The sequence below is a fragment of the Lampetra planeri genome, unplaced genomic scaffold (assembly GCF_965212315.1).
Source record: "Lampetra planeri unplaced genomic scaffold, kcLamPlan1.2.h2 scaffold_111, whole genome shotgun sequence".
In the NCBI taxonomy this organism is placed as follows: domain Eukaryota; kingdom Metazoa; phylum Chordata; class Hyperoartia; order Petromyzontiformes; family Petromyzontidae; genus Lampetra; species Lampetra planeri.
In genome coordinates this window covers 93,809-116,500 of record NW_027613820.1, presented here as the reverse complement: position 1 = coordinate 116,500, position 22,692 = coordinate 93,809, and the positions used below count along the sequence as shown (strand labels likewise).

General features: G+C 54.6%; 1 protein-coding gene across 1 annotated transcript in view; it reads right to left on the bottom strand.

Annotated features, from left to right (window-relative positions):
* The window catches only part of LOC144738647 (serine/threonine-protein kinase PAK 2-like), a 34,650-nt gene extending 13,434 nt beyond the window's left edge, over window positions 1-21,216 (bottom strand). The window contains exons 1-6 of the mRNA XM_078621644.1: window positions 21,100-21,216; window positions 7,055-7,248; window positions 6,173-6,273; window positions 4,737-4,890; window positions 2,787-2,818; window positions 696-800 (exon numbers count right to left, since the gene is read on the bottom strand). Coding sequence (XP_078477770.1) covers window positions 696-800; window positions 2,787-2,818; window positions 4,737-4,890; window positions 6,173-6,273; window positions 7,055-7,235 — 573 coding nt within the window. The 5' untranslated portion in view covers window positions 7,236-7,248; window positions 21,100-21,216. The remainder of the gene's footprint in view (window positions 1-695; window positions 801-2,786; window positions 2,819-4,736; window positions 4,891-6,172; window positions 6,274-7,054; window positions 7,249-21,099) is intronic.
* Between the last annotated feature and the right edge of the window lie 1,476 nt (window positions 21,217-22,692).

The following is a 22,692-nucleotide window of genomic DNA, read 5'->3' as shown; positions in this document are numbered from 1 at the left end:
GGTTAGTCCCGTGACCCCCTCCTCCTCCTGCACGTAGTAGCCTGGCACGGCGGCCAGCCCGTACGGCACCCGGGGCCCGAAAGGCTTCGATGGCCTCAAAGTGCACCTGGCCTGGCACAGGCGCCGTGGCGACGTCACCGTCACTCGGTGGCGAATGGCGCGGGGCGTTGGTGTTGGTGTGAGGAGGAGGCTCGTGAAGGACGCTGCTGCTGCTGCTGCTACTACTGGGCAGCTGGAGGCAGTCGCCTTCCAGCAACAGCAGAGGGCGGAGGAGCGACGCTCACAACAACGAGCGGAGGCGCCGGGCAGATAAACGAAGCAAGTTGGCACAGTGGGGGGTACAGCTGGTGGTGCATCTACCGGTCATCTCAGTCAGCCAACCCATGGCACCTGGGTCTGTCCCGTGACCTGCTGTCAGCGAGGCGTCGACACTTCACGTAGCCGCAAAGTGCATCTGGCCTGGCACAGGTGCCGTGGTGATGTCACCGTCACTTAGTGGCAAATGGCGAGTATTGGTATGGGTGTGTCTCTATGGGTTGACACATTGGGGGGGCACAGGTGGTGCGTCGGCCACTCATCTGCCAATCCATGGCACCCGGGTCTGTCCCATGACCTTCACGTGGCCTCAACGTGCACCTAGCCTGGCACAGGCGCTTGGTGGCGGTGGTTGTGGTGTGTTTGTGAGCGAGACGTACCGACTTGGTGTGCTCTGGTCTCGGAGCGACGATCGGAGGCGGCGAGGCGTCGTCGTCATCGTCATCCTCTTCGGCCTCCGCACACCCCACGTCCACCTTCGTCACCTGCACAAAGGCAAAGGTTCCCCGTGTAGCCTCGACAGACTGCTGGGGCAAGTGCCTTTAAGCGAGCAGCGCCTACGAACGCCATCACTGCACACGGGGCGGGGGGGCGGCCAACTTTGTTTTTCGCTCTCTCCGCAGTGACGACGTTTGCTACACGTCGCGCAGAGCTACTCGTTCAGGCCGAGTCGACCTAGGGGAGGCCCAGGACCGGTTCAGATAATCGCCATCGCACCCGTGTGGTGGTGGTGGTGGTGGTGGTGGCCGTGAGCGGGAATCGAACTCGGGTCGTGGCCAGGTTTGCAGGGCGGCGTAGCGCTCGCCGCCACGATCCGGCGCTCGCCGCACAGAGAGAGCCGTTGCGTGCACGCGGGAGCCACAGGAATGACCATCTTGCTGATGACGACGACGATGACGACGATGACGACGATGACGACGACACGGATCGTCGTCCCCGTCGGTACTAGCCACCCCTCGCCTTCTCACAAACGCCCAGAACCCACGGACCGACAGCGCTGGTCGCTGGTGAGCCGGCGCTACTTGCAATCGCCCAAGCTCTGCAGGCCTCGACGTATCAAGACGTTTACAGCCAACGGATGGATGTTCATACGCGATGCGGGTAGCATCGTGGCGGTTGTAATGCTGCCGCTGCTGATGATGATGGTGATGACGCTGCTGCTGATGATGATTTTAGAGCTGTAGCAGCTGCTGCTGATGATGATGATTTTAGAGCTGTAGCAGCTGCTGCTGATGATGATGATTTTAGAGCTGTAGCAGCAGCTGATGATGATGATTTTATAGCTGTAGCAGCTGCTGATGATGATTTTAGAGCTGTAGCAGCTGCTGATGATGATGATGATTTTAGAGCTGTAGCAGCTGCTGCTGATGATGATGATTTTAGAGCTGTAGCAGCAACTGATGATGATGATGATTTTAGAGCTGTAGCAGCTGCTGCTGATGATGATGATTTTATAGCTGTAGCAGCTGCTGATGATGATTTTAGAGCTGTAGCAGCTGCTGCTGATGATGATGATTTTAGAGCTGTAGCAGCTGCTGCTGATGATGATGATTTTAGAGCTGTAGCAGCAGCTGATGATGATGATTTTAGAGCTGTAGCAGCTGCTGCTGATGATGATTTTAGAGCTGTAGCAGCTGCTGCTGATGATGATGATTTTAGAGCTGTAGCAGCTGCTGCTGATGATGATGATTTTAGAGCTGTAGCAGCAGCTGATGATAATGATTTTATAGCTGTAGCAGCTGCTGATGATGATTTTAGAGCTGTAGCAGCTGCTGATGATGATGATGATTTTAGAGCTGTAGCAGCTGCTGCTGATGATGATGATTTTAGAGCTGTAGCAGCAGCTGATGATGATGATTTTAGAGCTGTAGCAGCTGCTGCTGATGATGATGCTTTTAGAGCTGTAGCAGCTGCTGATGATGATGATGATTTTAGAGCTGTAGCAGCTGCTGATGATGATGATTTTAGAGCTGTAGCAGCTGCTGCTGATGATGATGATTTTAGAGCTGTAGCAGCAGCTGATGATGATGATTTTATAGCTGTAGCAGCTGCTGATGATGATGATTTTAGAGCTGTAGCAGCTGCTGATGATGATGATGATGATTTTAGAGCTGTAGCAGCTGCTGCTGATGATGATGATTTTAGAGCTGTAGCAGCAGCTGATGATGATGATTTTAGAGCTGTAGCAGCAGCTGATGATGATGATTTTATAGCTGTAGCAGCTGCTGATGATGATGATTTTAGAGCTGTAGCAGCTGCTGATGATGATGATGATTTTATAGCTGTAGCAGTTGCTGCTGATGATGATTTAGAGCTGTAGCAGCAGCTGATGATGATGATTATTTTAGAGCTGTAGCAGCAGCTGATGATGATGATTTTATAGCTGTAGCAGCTGCTGATGATGATTTTATAGCTGTAGCAGCTGCTGCTGATGATGATTTCTCGCCGATGATGGTACGAGCCCCTCTCACCTGTGCGGTTCCTGTGTAAGCTTCAACTTTCTCTGCGAAATAAAAACGAAAAACCGAATGTCATCGACGCGTCCGAACGTTCTTACAAACCACCGTCACCGCCACAAAGACAAAGACCCCCCCCCCCCCCCCGTGTATCCTTCACAGACTCTCGCCGCTACACCAGGTACTCGTTTGAGGCTGAGTCGAACTAGGGGAGGCCCAGGACCGGTTCAGATCATCGCTATCCGTGGTGGTGGTGGTGGTGGCTGTGAGCGGGAGTCCAACTCGGGTGTCTGCCGAGTTCGTAGCACTGCACAGTGCTCACCGCTGCACCACCGCTCCTCATTGTCACCACGATAACCAACACCACCACCACTGTCACCACTATAACCACCACCACTGCTAGTGTCACCACTATAACCACCACCACCTTCACCACTATAACCACCACTGCTAGTGTCACCACTATAACCACCACCACCATCACTGTCACCACAAACACATTCCTGCGGAGGGAGCTGGTAGGAACGTTGGGTTGCTCGGTCAATGGCCTGCAGGGTCAACGGCCAGGGCAACGTGGTGTATTCCGCAAATATGCCCAACTGTGATGGCGGGCACAAGCCGGCGTGAGTAGGTTAAACGTTGAGTTTTATAAGGGCACCACGGGGTGACCAGCCCCTCCCCACCCAGCCCCTACCCACCCAGCCCCTCCCCACCCAGCCCCTCCCCACCCAGCCCCTCCCCACCCAGCCCCTCCCCACCCTCCCCAACCCATCCACAGCCCCTCCCCACCCAGCCCCACCCCACCCTTCCCACCCAGCCCCTCCCCTCTCCACCCAGCCCCACCCCTCCCACAATAATCCCCTGTGGGCTGCTGTAACCAGGAGGTTCCTACCACTATAACCACCACCACTGTCACCACTATAACCACCACCAATGTCACCACTATAACCACCACCACTGTCACCACTATAACCACCACCAATGTCACCACTATAACCACCACCAATGTCACCACTATAACCACCACCAATGTCACCACTATAACCACCACCACTGTCACCACTATAACCACCACCAATGTCACCACTATAACCACCACCACTGTCACCACTATAACCACCACCAATGTCACCACTATAACCACCACCACTGTCACCACTATAACCACCACCAATGTCACCACTATAACCACCACCAATGTCACCACTATAACCACCACCAATGTCACCACTATAACCACCACCAATGTCACCACTATAACCACCACCAATGTCACCACTATAACCACCACCAATGTCACCACTATAACCACCACCAATGTCACCACTATAACCACCACCACTGTCACCACTATAACCACCACCAATGTCACCACTATAACCACCACCACTGTCACCACTATAACCACCACCAATGTCACCACTATAACCACCACCACTGTCACCACTATAACCACCACCACTGTCACCACTATAATCACCACCACCACTGTCACCACTGTCACCACTATAACCACCACTGCTTGTGTCACCACTATCACCACCACCACCACCACCACTGTCACCACTATAACCACCACCACTGTCACCACTATAACCACCACCACCACTGTCACCACTATAACCACCACCACTGTCACCACTATAACCACCACCACCACTGTCACCACTATAACCACCACCACTGTCACCACTATAACCACCACCACCACTGTCACCACTATAACCACCACCACCAGGACTGCCACCGCAAGCACCACAACGCTCCCAGCCTTGCCTAGACCACCAACTCGAGACACTCAACACGCACACAACAAAGGTGGCGGCCGCTTCTCAAACGTGAAGAAGCAAGACTCCGCTCCTCCGCGTGCCACGAGACCCGCCCCCCGCCGCGTCATTGGCGCTACACTCCCAGCCTTGCCTCGACCACTAAGCCCGCGGGGGGGGGGGGCGACGGGGCGCTCACCCAGGACGGGCGTGAAGCTCATGTACTTCTGGTTGACGCTCTCCTTGGAGTCGTAGAACTTGAGCACGTCCAGCACGGCCTGCGGGTTCTTCTTCTGCTCCGACTTGCTGATGTTGGACGTCGACAGGAGGCGCAGCCACTGCTCGGGCATCCCCTGCTCCCCGCAGACGCACGCACGGACACGCACGCGTACAGGCGCACGCACGGACACGCACGCGTACAGACGCACGCACGGACACGCACGTGTACAGACGCACGCACGGACACGCACGTGTACAGACGCATGCACGTGCAAGCACGCGTACAGACGCATGCACGTGTACAGACGCACGCACACGCGGACACGCACGTGTACAGGCGCACGCACGGACACGCACGTGTACAGACGCACACACGGACACGCACGTGTACAGGCGCACGCACGGACACGCACGCGTACAGACGCACACACGGACACGCACGCGTACAGACGCACACACGGACATGCACGTGTACAGACGCACACACGGACACGCACGCGTACAGACGCACGCACGGACACGCGCACACAGATGTACAGGCACGCACGAGTACAGGCACGGACATACACGCCAGTACAGGCAGACACAGACACGCGCACACCACATGCAGGTGTAGTGACATAGGACGTCACTACACAGGCGTGCACGCACAGGCACGAGCGTACACATGCAGGCACGCACGCGTACATGCATGTGTGTACACGCGCACGTAGAGCATGGTGGTGGTGAGAGTTGTGGTGGTGGTGAGCGCGGTGGTGGTGAGCGTGGTGGTGGTGAGCGCGGTGGTGGTGAGAGTTGTGGTGGTGGTGAGCGTGGTGGTGGTGAGCGCGGTGATGGTGGTGAGTGCGGTGGTGATGAGAGTTGTGGTGGTGGTGAGCGTGGTGGTGGTGAGCGCGGTGGTGGTGAGCGCGGTGGTGGTGAGAGTTGTGGTGGTGGTGAGCGTGGTGGTGGTGAGTGCGGTGGTGGTGGTGAGTGCGGTGGTGGTGAGCGTGGTGGTGGTGATTGCGGTGGTGGTGAGTGCGGTGGTGGTGGTGAGCGTGGTGGTGGTGAGTGCGGTGGTGGTGGTGAGTTCGGTGGTGGTGAGCGCGGTGGGGGTGAGAGCGGTGGTGGTGATCGCGGTGGTGGTGAGTTCGGTGATGGCGAGCGTGGCGGTGGTGAGTGTGGTGGTGGAGAGCGTGGCGGTGGTGAGGTGGTGGTGAGCGTGGTGGTGGTGAGTGCGGTGGTGGTGAGTGCGGTGGTGGTGAGTGTGGTGGTGGTGAGTGCGGTGGTGGTGGTGAGTGCGGTGGTGGGGAGTGTGGTGGTGGTGAGCGTGGTGGTGGTGAGTGCGGTGGTGGCGAGTGTGGTGATGGTGAGTGCGGTGGTGGTGGTGAGTGCGGTGGTGAGGTGGTGGTGAGCGCGGTGGTGGTGAGCGGTTACCGTGAACTCCCCCGTGACGGCATCAAAGCCGACGTGCACCGTGTGCTCAAAGTCGGAGGGCAGCGAAATCTCGGGGCGCTCCTTCTCCTTCTTCTTGTTGGCTACGCACACAACAAAGACAAAGATAAAGATCCCCCGTATAGCCTTCACAGACTGTAGGGGCAAGTGTTGTTAGCGAGCACCTATGAAGGCCGGAACGGCACACGAGGGGGTGGGTGGCCAGCACCACGCCCGACCGCCTTTGTCTCCCCAGTGGCGATGTTTACACACCGCACCAGGTACTCATTTAAGGCTGAGTCGACCTAGGGGAGGCCCAGGACCGGTTTAGATAATCGTCACTGGTGTTGGCCGTGAGCGGGAATCGAACCCGGGTCGCCAGGTTCGTAGCGCAGCGCGCTAACCGCTACACTACCGCTCCCCACACAGTGTCACACACACACACAGCGTCACAGACACAGTGACACACACAGTGCCACACACACAGCGTCACACACACACACAGCGTCACACACACACAGCGTCACACACACACAGCGTCACACACACACACACAGCGTCACACACACACACACACACAGCTTCACACACACAGCGTCACACCCACACACAGCGTCACACACACACACAGCGTCACACACAGCATTACACACACACACACAGCGTCACACACACACACACAGCGTCACACACACACACACAGCGTCACACACACACACACAGCGTCACACACACCCACACACACAGCGTCACACACACACACACAGCGTCACACACACACACAGCGTCACACACACACAGCGTCACACACACACACACAGCGTCACACACACAGCATCACACACACAGCGTCACACACCCTCCCCCGCCCCACTCCCCACTCACGCCGGTCCCCGAAGATGGAGCCGAGGACGCGCGATTTGGACTTCTTCTCGTCGGGGGGCGCCGAGGGCAGCGGCTTGGAGCCGTGGTGCGGCGCCGGGGCCTCCTTGCTGCCCAGGATGGTGCTCGTCATGCGCATCGGCGGCGCCGGCGGCTTGTCCTCCGCCTCCCCGTTGTCCGACATCCTTCACACGCGCCTGCAGGGGCACGCGGGGGCGTGTGCGTACGTGCGTTCGTACGTGTGTGTGTGTGTACGTGTGTGTGTGTGCGGGCGCGTGCATGCGTGTACGTGCGTGCGCGTGTGTATGTGCACGGGTGTGTGTGTGTGTGCGTGCGTGGGTGGGTGCACGGGTGTGTGCGTGCGTCACACACAGGCACAAAGACAAAGATTCCCCCAAACTTGTTAGCTGCCTGCGAGTAGCAGCGATGAAGGCCGACGCGCACTCGCACCGTGACAGACAAAACAAAGACAAATATCCCCGTGTAGCCTGAACAGACTGTTGGGGCAAGTGCTGTCAGCGAGCAGCACCTATGGAGGCCGGCACGGCACACGAGTGACAGACACACACACACACAGTGACACACACACACACAGTGACACACACAGTGACACACACAGTGACAGACACACACACACACACAGTGACAGACACAGACACAGTGACACACACACACACAGTGACACACACAGTGACACACACAGTGACAGACACACACACACACAGTGACAGACACACACACAGTGACACACACACACACAGTGACACACACAGTGACAGACACACACACACACACACAGTGACACACACACAGTGACACACACAGTGACACACACAGTGACAGACACACACACACAGTGACAGACACACACACAGTGATACACACAGTGACACACACAGTGACAGACACACACACGCAACAACGTTCCCCAGACGTCGCCTCTTGTACACACGCCGCGTTAAGGCCACGCGGCGGTCGCTGTTTTTTGCACCACCCGCACCACCGACACCACCCGCACCACCGACACCACCCGCACCACCGACACCACTGGGCTGACCCGCCGCGTGTGTACAGTGCATACAGTGCGTACAGTGCGTACAGTGTGCCGGGGAGGGGCGGGAGGTGACGGACACGGTGGGTGCCGTTCAAACCGGTTCGGTTGCCACTTTCACCGCGGTGCCCTGCGGGGGTGGCGGAGGGGGCGGCAGTAACGGCGCCGCGTGCCTCGAATGCCACCACGAGCACCCAGCTCCAAGTGCGGAATAAACAGCGTCGCACATCCCGGGACACCGCACAGCGTCGCTCCTCCTCCTCGCTGTGGCATTTGCTCCTCCTCCAAGACACTGGCCGCGACCCACCGTCAACTCGCTCACTCACTCAACCATTCACTCGCCCACTCGCCCACTCAACCATTCACTCGCCCACTCAACCATTCACTCGCCCACTCGCCCACTCTCTCAACCATTCACTCGCCCGCTCTCTCAACCATTCACTCGCCCGCTCTCTCAACCATTCACTCGCCCGCTCTCTCAACCATTCACTCGCCCGCTCTCTCAACCATTCACTCGCCCGCTCTCTCAACCATTCACTCGCTCGCTCTCTCAACCATTCACTCGCCCGCTCTCTCAACCATTCACTCGCTCGCTCTCTCAACCATTCACTCGCTCGCTCTCTCAACCATTCACTCGCTCGCTCTCTCAACCATTCACTCGCTCGCTCTCTCAACCATTCACTCGCTCGCTCTCTCAACCATTCACTCGCCCGCTCTCTCAACCATTCACTCGCCCGCTCTCTCAACCATTCACTCGCCCGCTCTCTCAACCATTCACTCGCCCGCTCTCTCAACCATTCACTCGCCCGCTCTCTCAACCATTCACTCGCCCGCTCTCTCAACCATTCACTCGCCCGCTCTCTCAACCATTCACTCGCCCGCTCTCTCAACCATTCACTCGCCCGCTCTCTCAACCATTCACTCGCCCGCTCTCTCAACCATTCACTCGCCCGCTCTCTCAACCATTCACTCGCCCGCTCTCTCAACCATTCACTCGCCCGCTCTCTCAACCATTCACTCGCCCGCTCTCTCAACCATTCACTCGCCCGCTCTCTCAACCATTCACTCGCCCGCTCTCTCAACCATTCACTCGCCCGCTCGCTCAACCATTCACTCGCTCGCTCAACCATTCACTCGCTCGCTCAACCATTCACTCGCTCGCTCAACCATTCACTCGCTCGCTCAACCATTCACTCGCTCGCTCAACCATTCACTCGCCCACTCAACCATTCACTCGCCCACTCAACCATTCACTCGCTCACTCAACCATTCACTCGCTCACTCGCCCATTCATAGAGACCTATAGAGATACATAGAGACTCATAGAGACCAATATAGATTCAGAGACCCATAGAGACACAGAGACTCATAGAGGCTCATAGAGACCCATAGAGTCCAACAGAGACCAATAGAGACTCATAGAGACCCATAGAGACCAATAGAGATAGAGACTCACCAGTGGAAGAGTTCTGAGGTTTATAATGAACAGTGGTGAGTGGGTGAGTGAGATGGTGAAGTGTGTGGGTGAGTGGGTGAGTGAGTGTGTGGGTGAGTGGGTGAATGGGTCAGTAAATGATTATTAGGTGAATGAGCGGGTAGGTCTCTATGCGAGTCTGTGGGTCTCTCTGTGCGAGTCTGTGGGTCTCTCTGTGCGAGTCTGTGGGTCTCTCTGTGCGAGTCTGTGGGTCTCTCTGTGCGAGTCTGTGGGTCTCTCTGTGCGAGTCTGTGGGTCTCTGTGCGAGTCTGTGGGTCTCTGTACGAGTCTGTGGGTCTCTGTGCGAGTCTGTGGGTCTCTATGCGAGTCTGTGGGTCTGTGTGTGAGTCTGTGGGTCTCTCTGCGCGAATTTGTGGGTCTCTGTGTGTGAGTCTGTGGGTCTCTCTGCGCGAATCTGTGGGTCTCTCTGCGCGAATCTGTGGGTCTCTCTGTGCGAGTCTGTGGGTCTCTCTGCGTGAGTCTGTGGGTCTCTCTGTGCGAGTCTGTGGGTCTCTCTGCGCGAATATGTGGCTCTCTATGCGAGTCTGTGACTCTCGATGTGAGTGTGGGTCTCTCTGCGTGAGTCTGTGGCTCTCTCTGTGCGAGTCTGTGGATCTCTCTGCGTGAGTCTGTGGCTCTCTCTGTGCGAGTCTGTGGGTCTCTCTGCGTGAGTCTGTGGGTCTCTCTGTGCGAGTCTGTGGGTCTCTCTGCGCGAGTCTGTGGGTCTCTATGTGAGTGTGGGTCTCTCTGCGTGAGTCTGTGGCTCTCTATGCGAGTCTGTGGCTCTCTGCGTGAGTCTGTGGCTCTCTATGCGAGTCTCTGGGTCTCTGCGCGAGTCTGTGGGTCTCTCTGCGCGAGTCTGTGGCTCTCTGCGCGACTGGTGCAAGCTGACACAGGAATACTCCTCTCGTGCCTGCCGCCACCACCACCCCCACCCCTCTGTAGCTTGACTGAGAACACTCGTTAACATACACAAAGACAAAGATCCCCCGTGTAGCCTTCAACAGACTGTTGGGGAAAGTGCTGTTACCGTGGCACACGAGAAGGTGGGTGGGTGGCCGGCACCACGCCTGTCATTTGAGGCTGAGTTGACCTAGGGGAGGCCCAGGACCGCAAGCGAAACCGCGCGCTACCCGCTACACGACCCATCCCCACGACATTCCATACGACACGCACACACCCACGATGAGACAAAGATCCCCCGTATAGCCTGAACAGATTGTTGGGGCAAGTGCTGTTAGCGAGCACCTATGAAGGCCGGCACGGCACACGAGGGGGTGGGTGGCCAGCACCACGCCCGGCCGCCTTTGTCTCCCCAGTGGCGATGTTTACACACCGCACCAGGTACTCATTTGAGCCTGAGTCAACCTAGGGGAGGCCCAGGACCGGTTCAGATAATCGTCACTGGCGGTGTTGGCCGTGAGCGGGAATCGAACTCGGGTCGCCGGGTTCGTAGCGCAGCGTAGCGCTAACCACTACACCCACCGCTCCCCCACACACACACCCACACCCACTCACAATCACACCCTCACACACTCTCACACCCACACTCACACACATTCACACGCATCCACACTCTCACACACAACCACAACCACACACTCTCACACACCCACACACACTCACACTCTCACACCCCCACCAACACACCCTCACACTCTCACACCCCCACCAACACACCCTCACACTCTCACACACCCTCACACACCCACACTCTGACACACTCTCACACACCCACACTCACACACTCACACACCCACCCACACACTCTCACACACCCACCCTCTCATACCCTGCCAAGCCCCCACTGTGCCGCTAGAAATGGGTGTGGATCATCACAGCGACCCGACAACTTCCTTCACCCATTCTGGGCTCCATCGCTGTGCTGCCTGGCTCACTTCACCAGACCCTGCCTGACTCACTTCACCACTCACTTCACCAGACCCTGCCTGACTCACTTCACCACTCACTTCACCAGGCCCTGCCTGGGTCACTTCCCCAGACCCTGCCTGGCTCACTGCGCTGTCCACACGAGCCTGACTTGATGATGATGATGGTGGTCTCTCTCTCTCTCACACAAACTGAATTACTCACAATTCGGACTACACCGTGAACACATCTCGCGATACTCGGTGTACTACCGGGCATGTGCTGCAAGAGGTGGTGGCGGTGGTGCGGCAATGGACTTGAGACTCTATCCGTGTGGAGCCTCTCTTGGCACTACCGGAGGACGTGTGGAGTCGCCTCGTCTCCCGCCCCACACACAACAATCCCAACGACTCGTCGCAAATGGAATCCGTGGACAAACATCCCAATGAAGAACAGCGCTGCTGCTCCTGCTGCTGCTACAAAGTTGTCTTGAGACACATAGTGGGGCCTCCCTGGGTAAACTACTTTATTTATTGTATTTGAGTAAGGTGATAGAAGGCCCCAGTGAGCTGCTACGTAGCGACCTGGCCAACACAAACGACAGCTGAACCAAGTGGCTGATCATCGTCATCATCGTCTTCATCGTCATCACCGTCGTCACCATCGTCACCATCGTCATCATCGTCATCATCGCCTTCATCGCCATCATCGTCATCATCACCGTCATCGTCGTCGTCATCGTCATCATTGTCATCATCGTCATCATCGTCATCATCACCGTCATCATCGTCGTCATCATCGCCAACATCGTCATCATCGCCAACATCGTCATCATCGCGTGGAACTTTACGGCAGCAGCAAAATACTCCACAAACGCGTGACGTTGATATAAAATGTGGGGAGGGAAAAAGCGGAGGACCAGGAAAAAAACCACACGACCACGGGGAGAGAGAGAGACGCAAACTCCAAACATACAACAGGCGTCAGGGTTGGGATCCACGTCCTCCTATATACCAGGTGAGGTAGTTAACATCTCCTAGCCACCATGATGATGATGATGAGAGAGACACGCAAACTCCAAATATACAGCAGCAGGCGTCATCAGGGTCGGGATCGAACCCACGTCCTCCTGTAGACCAGGCGAGGTAGTTACCTTCTCCTAGCCACAAAGATGATGATGAGAGAGAGAAACACGTAAACTCCAAATATACAGCAGCAGGCGTCATCAGGGTCAGGATCGAACCCATGACATCCTGTAGACCAGGCGAGGTAGTTAACATCTCCTAGCCACAAAGATGATGATGAGAGAGAGAAACACGTAAACTCCAAATATACAGCAGCAGGCGTCAACAGGGTCGGGATCGAACCCATGAAATCCTGTAGACCAGGCGAGGTAGTTAACATCTCCTAGCCACAAAGATGATGATGAGAGAGAGAAACACGTAAACTCCAAATATACAGCAGCAGGCGTCATCAGGGTCGGGATCGAACCCATGACATCCTGTAGACCAGGCGAGGTAGTTAACTTCTCCTAGCCACAAAGATGATGATGAGAGAGAGAAACACGTAAACTCCAAATATACAGCAGCAGGCGTCAGGGTCGGGATCGAACCCACGACCTCCTGTAGACCAGGCGAAGGGAGTTAACATCTCGCCACCACGGCACCAAATGATCGTCATCAGCCACGATCAATCCACTGCTGAATGAAGGCCTCCCAACGCCAATGACACCTCCTGTGGTTTTCGCGACGTCCACCAACATCACCTTGGCGCGAGCCAATCCCACCGCTCCACGTGGCGTGGCAGGCATCCTCGACTTCAGTGGGGCATCTTCTCGGCCTCGGCTTCACGCTGCACCCACTGGGGGTGCGAGATGCCCTTTCCGGGGGCGCGGGGACGTGGCCGGATTTTTTTTGAAGGTCAAATTAAGCACGGGCAGTAAGTAACAACGTACTTTGTTTCATCGATGCCCGAAATGTTTATCACCACCGTAAAATGTTTTTTTTTTACAATTGGGAACCCAAGGAGTGCAGGCTGCAGTAAAAGGTTAAGAACCGCCGGTCTATTCAGACTCCCTAACTTGCAAACATTCGACTCACGAATATTCACAGATACGAACAAACCTGGTCCGTATGTCCAGTTGCCTGTACGAACCGAGAGTCGCAAGTTCAACCGCCGCGCAATAGACGGTGGTGGTGGCATCTACATCTGCAGAACGTGAAGAACCAGTGGCATCTATATCTGTAGAACATGAAGAATCAGTGGCATCTACATCTGCAGAACGTGAAGAACCAGTGGTATCTACATCTGCAAAACGTGAAGACCAGTGGTATCTACATCTGCAGAACGTGAAGAACCAGTGGTATCTACATCTGCAGAACGTGAAGAATCTATGGCATCTACATCTGCAGAACGTGAAGACCAGTGGCATCTACATCTGCAGAACGTGAAGAACCAGTGGTATCTACATCTGCAGAACGTGAAGAATCAGTGGCATCTACATCTGCAGAACGTGAAGACCAGTGGTATCTACATCTGCAGAACAAGATCCAGTGGCATCGACAGGAGATTATATAACTTTTAAAACCATTACCCATGTTTAGTGTACACGCCGTACAACGCGTTTGCAATCGACAGGAGCAAAGTTGGCCTTCCGAACAAAATGACTTATGGACACAGACCTCTGGAACCAAACTCATTCATGAGTAGAGGAATTCTCCTGGAGAGCCAGGGCATTGCACCAGGACAACCCACGGCGAGGGAAGGGAGTTTCACAAGATTGTTGCGATCCACCAACTACGGGCGCCGCCGTCACTGCACCAAGCGGGGTGACCACCACCACCACCAATGACTTATGGACACAGACCTCTGGAACCAAACTCATTCATGAGTAGAGGAATTCTCCTGGAGAGCCAGGGCATTGCACCAGGACAACCCACGGCGAGGGAAGGGAGTTTCACAAGATTGTTGCGATCCACCAACTACGGGCGCCGCCGTCACTGCACCAAGCGGGGTGACCACCACCACCACCACCATCACCACCACCACCACCAGCGGCAAGTCCACGGAGGGAGACATCCGTCGTCTGCTACGTGGCCATGAGCCAGCACCACCGCCGTCGGTCTCTCGTCGACAAACAGCTTCTTGTAGCCACCGTGTCGCCACCGTGGGACCTTTTTTGCCAGCATCAAAGTACGAAAAATTAACCCGTAAAAACAAAGTTTTTCACTATAAATCCTTCATATGCGTGGCGGCTAGAGTCCTCTCGTCCTCTGGCTTGAGATGGCTGCCACCTATGGGTCAGATGATTGCCTGCCACCATTAAGCAATTGGTAATTAAATATAATTTATTTTTTCCTAAAAAGTGTAAAATTCTGGAAAAAAAAATTTACACGAAAATAAATTGTCACGCACAACGAGTCTGTGTGCAAAATGTCAGCTCGATTGGATCACGGGAAGTGGGTTAAAAAACGACCGAAAGATTTGCACGGTCGTAAGCGCGCAAGCAAGCAAGCAAGTGAACTTAATATAAAGGATTTAAAAATAAGAATACGTTTTACCCTTAGTGGCAATAAAACAGGTGTTGCAAGGAACCATGCAAGGACATGATTCCTTTTATTGCCATGAAGGGTAAAACCTCTGCTTATTTTTTCGTATGTGTAACCGCTCGCAACGCATCAACGGAATCTGCCAGAAATGTCCCTCTGCCAAAATGGAATGGGGATGGAGCCGGCAAGCAATCGGCCGCGGTGAGGAGCTCGCCTCTAGCTCTAATTCCAAATGGCTTCCGCGCAACCAACCGATGTGTACTCGTCAGGCGAAGCAAGCCACGTGGACCATCTCCCGAGCTGCCCCGCAGCACGCACAATGCACTCCTCAAGGTCTGGCAATGCCAACACCAGAGGAGCGGTGGTGGCCTGCGCAGAATATTTGGAAAAGACCAGCGCACAGGATGGACAGGAGACACAGCGAAGAAGCGTGACACTGATCCGTGGGCAACTGCTCGTTTATCTAGACAGGGGAGACTCATCATTGAGCTGTGAGTCAGAGTCCAAGGTTGGCCCCAACTCAACATTGCCCCACTTGTCTTTCAGCATCTGATCAGCCTGATCATGAATGGGCTGTTGTCCTTCCCCCTGCACCACGGACTAGCACGGGTGGCTACGTACAGTACAGTGCAAAAGAAGTTCAACGTACACACTCCACTCACATAGCTACCATCACCACCACCATCACCACTAACAAAGCTACCATCATCACCACCACAATCACCACTAACATAACTACCATCACCACCACCATCATCACTAACAAAGCTACCATCACCACCACCATCACCACTAACAAAGCTACCATCATCACCACCATCACCACTAACATAGCTACCATCATCACCACCATCATCACTAACAAAGCTACCATCATCACCACCATCACCACTAACATACATCACCACCATCACCACTAACAAAGCTACCATCATTACCACCACCATCACCACTCACATAGCTACCATCATTACCACCACCATCACCACTAACATAGCTGCCATCCATAACAGTTTTTTTGGGTTGGCTTCAAAATCAGGTGGCTGACTCACGGGCTCAGGCATGGCCATTATGACCCCCCCCCCCCCCGGTTAACGTCACCAGTTTTACTGCACAGCGAAACGGCTCCGAACAAAGTCCAACAATAATCCGAGTTCGAACACCAGCCACACAGCATTGTTTACATATCCTGACGTCCGTCTAAGGTTCAGTGGCACAAAGGAGTGATCGACGGCAGCCTTCACACGGCCCACTCGTACCGAGTGAGAAATCGCGACGAATTTCTATCAACTCAGCGACCGAACATCGACCATCGGTGTCCTGGGTCTGGGTGGTTAGGAGATGTTAACTCCCTCGCCTGGTATGCAGGTCATGGGTTCTATCTCGACCCTGACGACGCCTGCTGCTGTATATTTGGAGTTGGCGTGTGTCTCTCTCTCTCTCATCATCATCATCATGGTGGCTAAGAGATGTTAACTCCCTCGCCTGGTATGCAGGAGGTCATGAGTTCTATCCCGACCCTGACGACGCCTGCTGCTGCTGTATATTTGGAGTTGGCGTGTCTCTCTCTCTCATCATCATAATCATGGTGGCTAGGAGATGTTAACTCGCTCGCCTGGGATGCAGGTCGTGGGTTCTATCCAGACCCTGGCGCCTGCTGCTGTATATTTGGAGTTTGCGTCTCTCTCTCTCTCTCTCCCCCCGCGATCATCTGGATTTTTCTCCGGGTCCTCCGGTTTTTCCCTCCACATTTAGAATCGACGTCACGCATTTAAAGGATTTGGCTACAGATATAAATTTCCACCTAATGATGAAAAGCAACTTCGTTGAGCTATCATTTCCCATGGCCAGGTCGCGTCTGAAAAAGAGTGGGCCTTACCTCGTAAAATAAATAAAATATAGTTGAGTTTAATAGTTTAGCTTAGAATGTTAAATTGTAGCTGTGGCTCTTCATCTACATCAGCCATACGGAAGAAGAGAAGTGGCACAGATGGTCTCTCTGGAGGGGTCCCCAAACAATGAGACTGGTTGCCGTTTCTACCACAACAACAACAACAATAGAGACTTCACCACCGCGCCTGTGCCAGGCTAGGTGCACTACCAGGCCAAGCTGTACAATTCTTGTCTTTGTCTCTACAAAGACAATGATCGCCCGTGTCCCCTTAACAGACTGCTGGGGCAAGTGCTGTCAGCGAGTAGCATGTGGCACACGAGGGGGTGGGTGGCCAGCACCACGCCTGGCCGCCTTTGTCTCCCCAGTGACGATGTTTACTACACACCGCACCAGGGTACTCATTTTGTGGCTAAGTCGACCGAGGGGAGGTCCAGCACCTATTCAAATAATTGTCACCGGTGTTGGCCGTGAACGGGATTTGAGCTTGGGTAGCCGGGTTCGTGGCGTGGCGCGCTGACCGCTGCATTACCGTCTCTACACAAAGACATTCAGGTGCATTAGCATAACCGCAAAAGTTAACGTGGCATACACCATGTGTTACTGAAAATTCACTACCACCACGTACACAAAATGTGTGCATCGAGGGCGTAAGGGTTGAGTTGAATCGATGAACGAATGTGCCCACCGTATTCCGAATAATAAATGGCGATGAAAAGAACCGTTCAGATGCCAACCAGCAAATGAATATTCACATCGTCAGCGGCGTTCGCTTGAAGTCCACTCTCTCTTGCAGCGGTTTCCCCCGTCTGGGTCTCATCAGCAGAAATAGGGTTGCTGAAACAAATGTTTCTGGGTGGAATACCGCACCGAATTATAGGTACTCAAGCAATTTTGCACTTATATTTCACACCTCCGATAAGCACGGTTGGGTTACGTGCGGTGCGAAAGAAGTTCAACATACATACAACACTCCCCATAGACTCACCGCTGCCCATAGACTCAGTACTGCCCATAGACTCAACACTGCACCAGACTCAACATTACCCATAGACTCAACACTGCACCATAGACTCAACACTGCCCATAGACTCAACACTACCCATAGACTCAACACTACCCATAGACTCAACACTACCCATAGACTCAACACTGCACCATAGACTCAACACTACCCATAGACTCAGCACTGCCCATAGACTCAACACTACCCATAGACTCAACACTACCCATAGACTCAGCACTGCACCATAGACTCAACACTACCCATAGACTCAACACTGCCCATAGACTCAACACTGCACCATAGACCCAACACTGCACCATAGACCCAATACTGCACCATAGACTCAGCACTGCCCATAGACTCAGCACTGCACCATAGACTCAACACTGCACCATAGACCCAACACTACCCATAGACTCAACACTGCACCATAGACTCAACACTGCCCATAGACTCAGCACTGCCCATAGACTCAACACCGCACCATAGACTCAGCACTGCCCATAGACTCAACACTGCACCATAGACTCAACACTGCACCATAGACCGAACACTACCCATAGACCCAACACTGCCCAAAGAGTCAACACTGCCCATAGACTCAACACTGCACCATAGACTCAACACTGCACAATAGACTCAACACTGCCCATAGACTCAGCACTGCACCATAGACTCAACACTGCCCATAGACTCAGCACTGTACCATAGACTCAGCACTGCCCATAGACTCAGCACTGCCCATAGACTCAACCCTGCCCATAGACTCAGCACTGCCCATAGACTCAACACTGCCAATAGACTCATCACTGCCCATAGACTCAGCACTGCACCATAGACTCAACACTGCACCATGGACTCAGCACTGCACCATAGACTCAGCACTGCACCATAGACTCAGCACTGCACCATAGACTCAACACTGCACCATAGACTCAACACTGCACCATAGACTCAACACTGCACCATAGACTCAATACTGCACCATAGACTCAACACTGCACCATAGACTCAGCACTGCACCATAGACTCAATACTGCACCATAGACTCAACACTGCACCATAGACTCAACACTGCACCATAGACTCAACACTGCCCATAGACTCAACACTGCACCATAGACTCAGCACTGCCCATAGACTAAACACTGCCCATAGACTCAACACTGCCCATAGACTCAGCACTGCACCATAGACTAAACACTGCCCATAGACTCAACACTGCCCATAGACTCAACACTACCCATAGACTCAGCACTACCCATAGACTCAACACTGCCCATAGACTCAACACTACCCATAGACTCAGCACTACCCATAGACTCAGCACTGCACCATAGACTCAGCACTGCACCATAGACTCAGCACTGCACCATAGACTCAGCACTACCCATAGACTCAACACTGCCCATAGACTCAACACTGCACCATAGACTCAACACTGCACCATAGACTCAGCACTGCACCATAGACTCAGCACTGCACCATAGACTCAGCACTGCACCATAGACTCAGCACTACCCATAGACTCAACACTGCCCATAGACTCAACACTGCCCATAGACTCATCACTGCCCATAAACTCAACATTGCCCATAGACTCAACACTGCCCATAGACTTAGCACTACCCATAGACTCAACACTACCCATAGACTCAACGCTGCCCATAGACTCAGCACTACCCATAGACTCAACACTGCCCATAGACTCAACACTGCACCATAGACTCAGCACTGCACCATAGACTCAACACTGCACCATAGACTCAACACTGCACCATAGACTCAACACTACCCATAGACTCAACACTGCACCATAGACTCAACACTGCCCATAGACTCAACACTGCCCATAGACTCAGCACTACCCATAGACTCAACACTACCCATAGACTCAACACTACCCATAGACTCAACACTGCCCATAGACTCAGCACTACCCATAGACTCAACACTGCCCATAGACTCAACACTGCCCATAGACTCACCACTACCCATAGACTCAACACTGCACCATAGACTCAACACTGCACCATAGACTCAACACTGCACCATAGACTCAACACTGCCCATAGACTCAACACTGCCCATAGACTCAACACTGCCCATAGACTCAACACTGCACCATAGACTCAACACTGCACCATAGACTCAACACTGCACCATAGACTCAACACTGCCCATAGACTCAACACTGCACCATAGACTCAACACTGCACCATAGACTCAACACTGCCCATAGACTCAACACTGCCCATAGACTCAACACTGCCCATAGACTCAACACTGCACCATAGACTCAACACTGCACCATAGACTCAACACTGCACCATAGACTCAACACTGCCCATAGACTCAACACTGCCCATAGACTCAACACTGCCCATAGACTCAACACTGCACCATAGACTCAACACTGCCCATAGACTCAACACTGCACCATAGACTCGGACGTGACTGACGAGCGCAGCACTCCGCGCTCGCCACGCGGGGGATTCCTGCCCGAAGCCACGCGTCGCGAACTTGGCAAAGACAAAGATCCCCCGTGTAGCCTGCACAGACAGTTGGGGCAAGTGGTGTTAGCGAGCGCCTATTAAGGCCGGGCACACGAGGGGGTGGGTGACCAGCAACACGCCCGGCCGCCTTTTGGTCTCCCCGGCGGCGATGTCTACGACAACACCGCACCGGGCACTACATTTGAGGCTGAGGCGACCTAGGGGAGAGCTCGGGTAGCGGTTCGGATCATCGTCAGCGGTGGTGTTGGTGGCCGTGAGCGGGGAATCGAACTCGGGTCGCCGGGTTCGTAGCGCAGCGTAGCGCTAACCACTACACCCACCGCTCCCCCCTCACACACACTCCGCACTCCTCGCAACACAAACGGGGGCTAGCAGAGTTGCCGCAGCGCCGAGCCGAGTTGCCAGGCACGCGGCAAGCGACTCCGCCAACCCCGCACACCAACCCGGAGCAAGCGCCGAGCGACTCCCCCCCCCTCACACTCGTCCCGAACCCGATGCGGCCTCCCCTCGCAGCGGGGCCTCGGGCTCGCCTAGATTCCTCGCGGGTTTCGAGGCGCCTCTGCCCCCCCACCCTCCCAACCCGTGCCCCGGTTGGTGGTGGGATGGGGGGGGGGGAGGGTGACCGTGCAGCACCGGCGGTTGTGGTCGTGGTGGGACCGCGAGCGTGCCACGAAGGGGAGCGGGAGGAGTCACCTGGCGCTGGGAAGAGGAGGAGGTTGAGGAGGAGGAGGAGGCGATGAGGAGGTGGAGGAGACGCGGGACGCTACAATGGCGGCGGCAGCGGCGCGGGATTTGAAAAATTAGCTCGGATCCGCGACTCGGCTCTGCGCTCATTGGACGAGGCGCGCGCCTCGTGACATGTGGGGGGGGGTGGGCCAATCGGTTGGCGGGGGTGTCGCTTATCCGCGCTGGGGAATCTAAACACGCGGTGGGGAAAGGGGGGGGGTGTTGGGGGAGGGGCAAAAGTTGGGGGGGGGGGGGTTGGGGTGGTGACGTCACTGGAGTTCCTGCCCTGGGGGTGGGGGCGGGGTGACGCATAACGGCAAGATGACGTCTTTGATCGTGACGTCATCTTAGCGGTTGGGCGGGCCGCGCTCGGGCGTGCCTGGTAACATGACGTCACACGACGACAAGCCACTTCACCGAGCTAAGAACACATTCCTGCGGAGGGAGCTGGTAGGAACGTCGGGTTGCTCGGTCAATGGCCTGCAGGGTCAACGGCGGCGTGGTGTATTCCGTAAATATGGCCGACTGTGAGGGCGGGCACAAGCCGGCGTGAGTAGGTGAAACGTTGAGTTTTATAAGGGCATCACGGGGTGACCAGCCCCTCCCCACCCAGCCCCTCCCCACCCAGCCCCACTCTCCCCACCCAGCCCCTCCCCTCACCCAGCCCCTCTCCACCCAGCCCCACCCCTCCCATTTTTGGATGCACGACGGACGGAAGGACACAATAATCCCGTGGGCTGGTGTAACCAGGAGGTTCCTACCAGTAAGAGAATCTTTATTCAGACTCCAGGAGGAGCATTCCGATGAGCTGTGGAGCTCTTTGTCCACAGACGTCCGGTATGGTTGGGTCATTTGTGATCGGCCAGGTCGCTTCTGAAAATTAACTCCGAGTTCAGTAAAATAAAAAAGTAGTTTAGTTCTAATTAGTCATTAAATGTTGACTTAAAGCTTTCGTGACTGCAGGAAACCACATTCTTTGGGTCTTCCGGTAAGGTCACGTAGATAGGTTCAAAGAAAATTACAAAAAAAAACGACGTTTCGATCGCAACACGAGCGGTCGTCATTGCCGGGTTTGTGGTCGTGCCCCCATCACCACCACCATCACCACCATCACCACCAGCGGAGGAGAATGTCAGCACCACAATCAACAACCACCACCAAGCAAAGGAATAAAGATAATTTATTAGTCAATGCACAAGAGGAATTCCAATTCAACAGAAGGCTTTAAGAGAACGCGAGCCGCCCGTTTGGTCAAAGTTAAAATCACGACGAACATCGCTCTATGGCAAGACAAGTTAAAACCACTCGCTACATTGCACCTGGATTTGCGAATCAACCTCCGCCAGAGAGGCTCGCTGCAATCCTTGCACGAACCACCAACCCCACTGCAAATCTCTGCGTTGCCTCCACGCCGAATCGCGTGCGAACTCACGGCTACTAGAACGCCGCCAAGCTTAACTGAGCTCAGAGGTCATCCACGCGGTCAGCATTTATTGTCATCAGCATCCTCATCATCGTCGCTTGGGGAGGGAGATAAAATACCTACCAGTTTGTGATAGG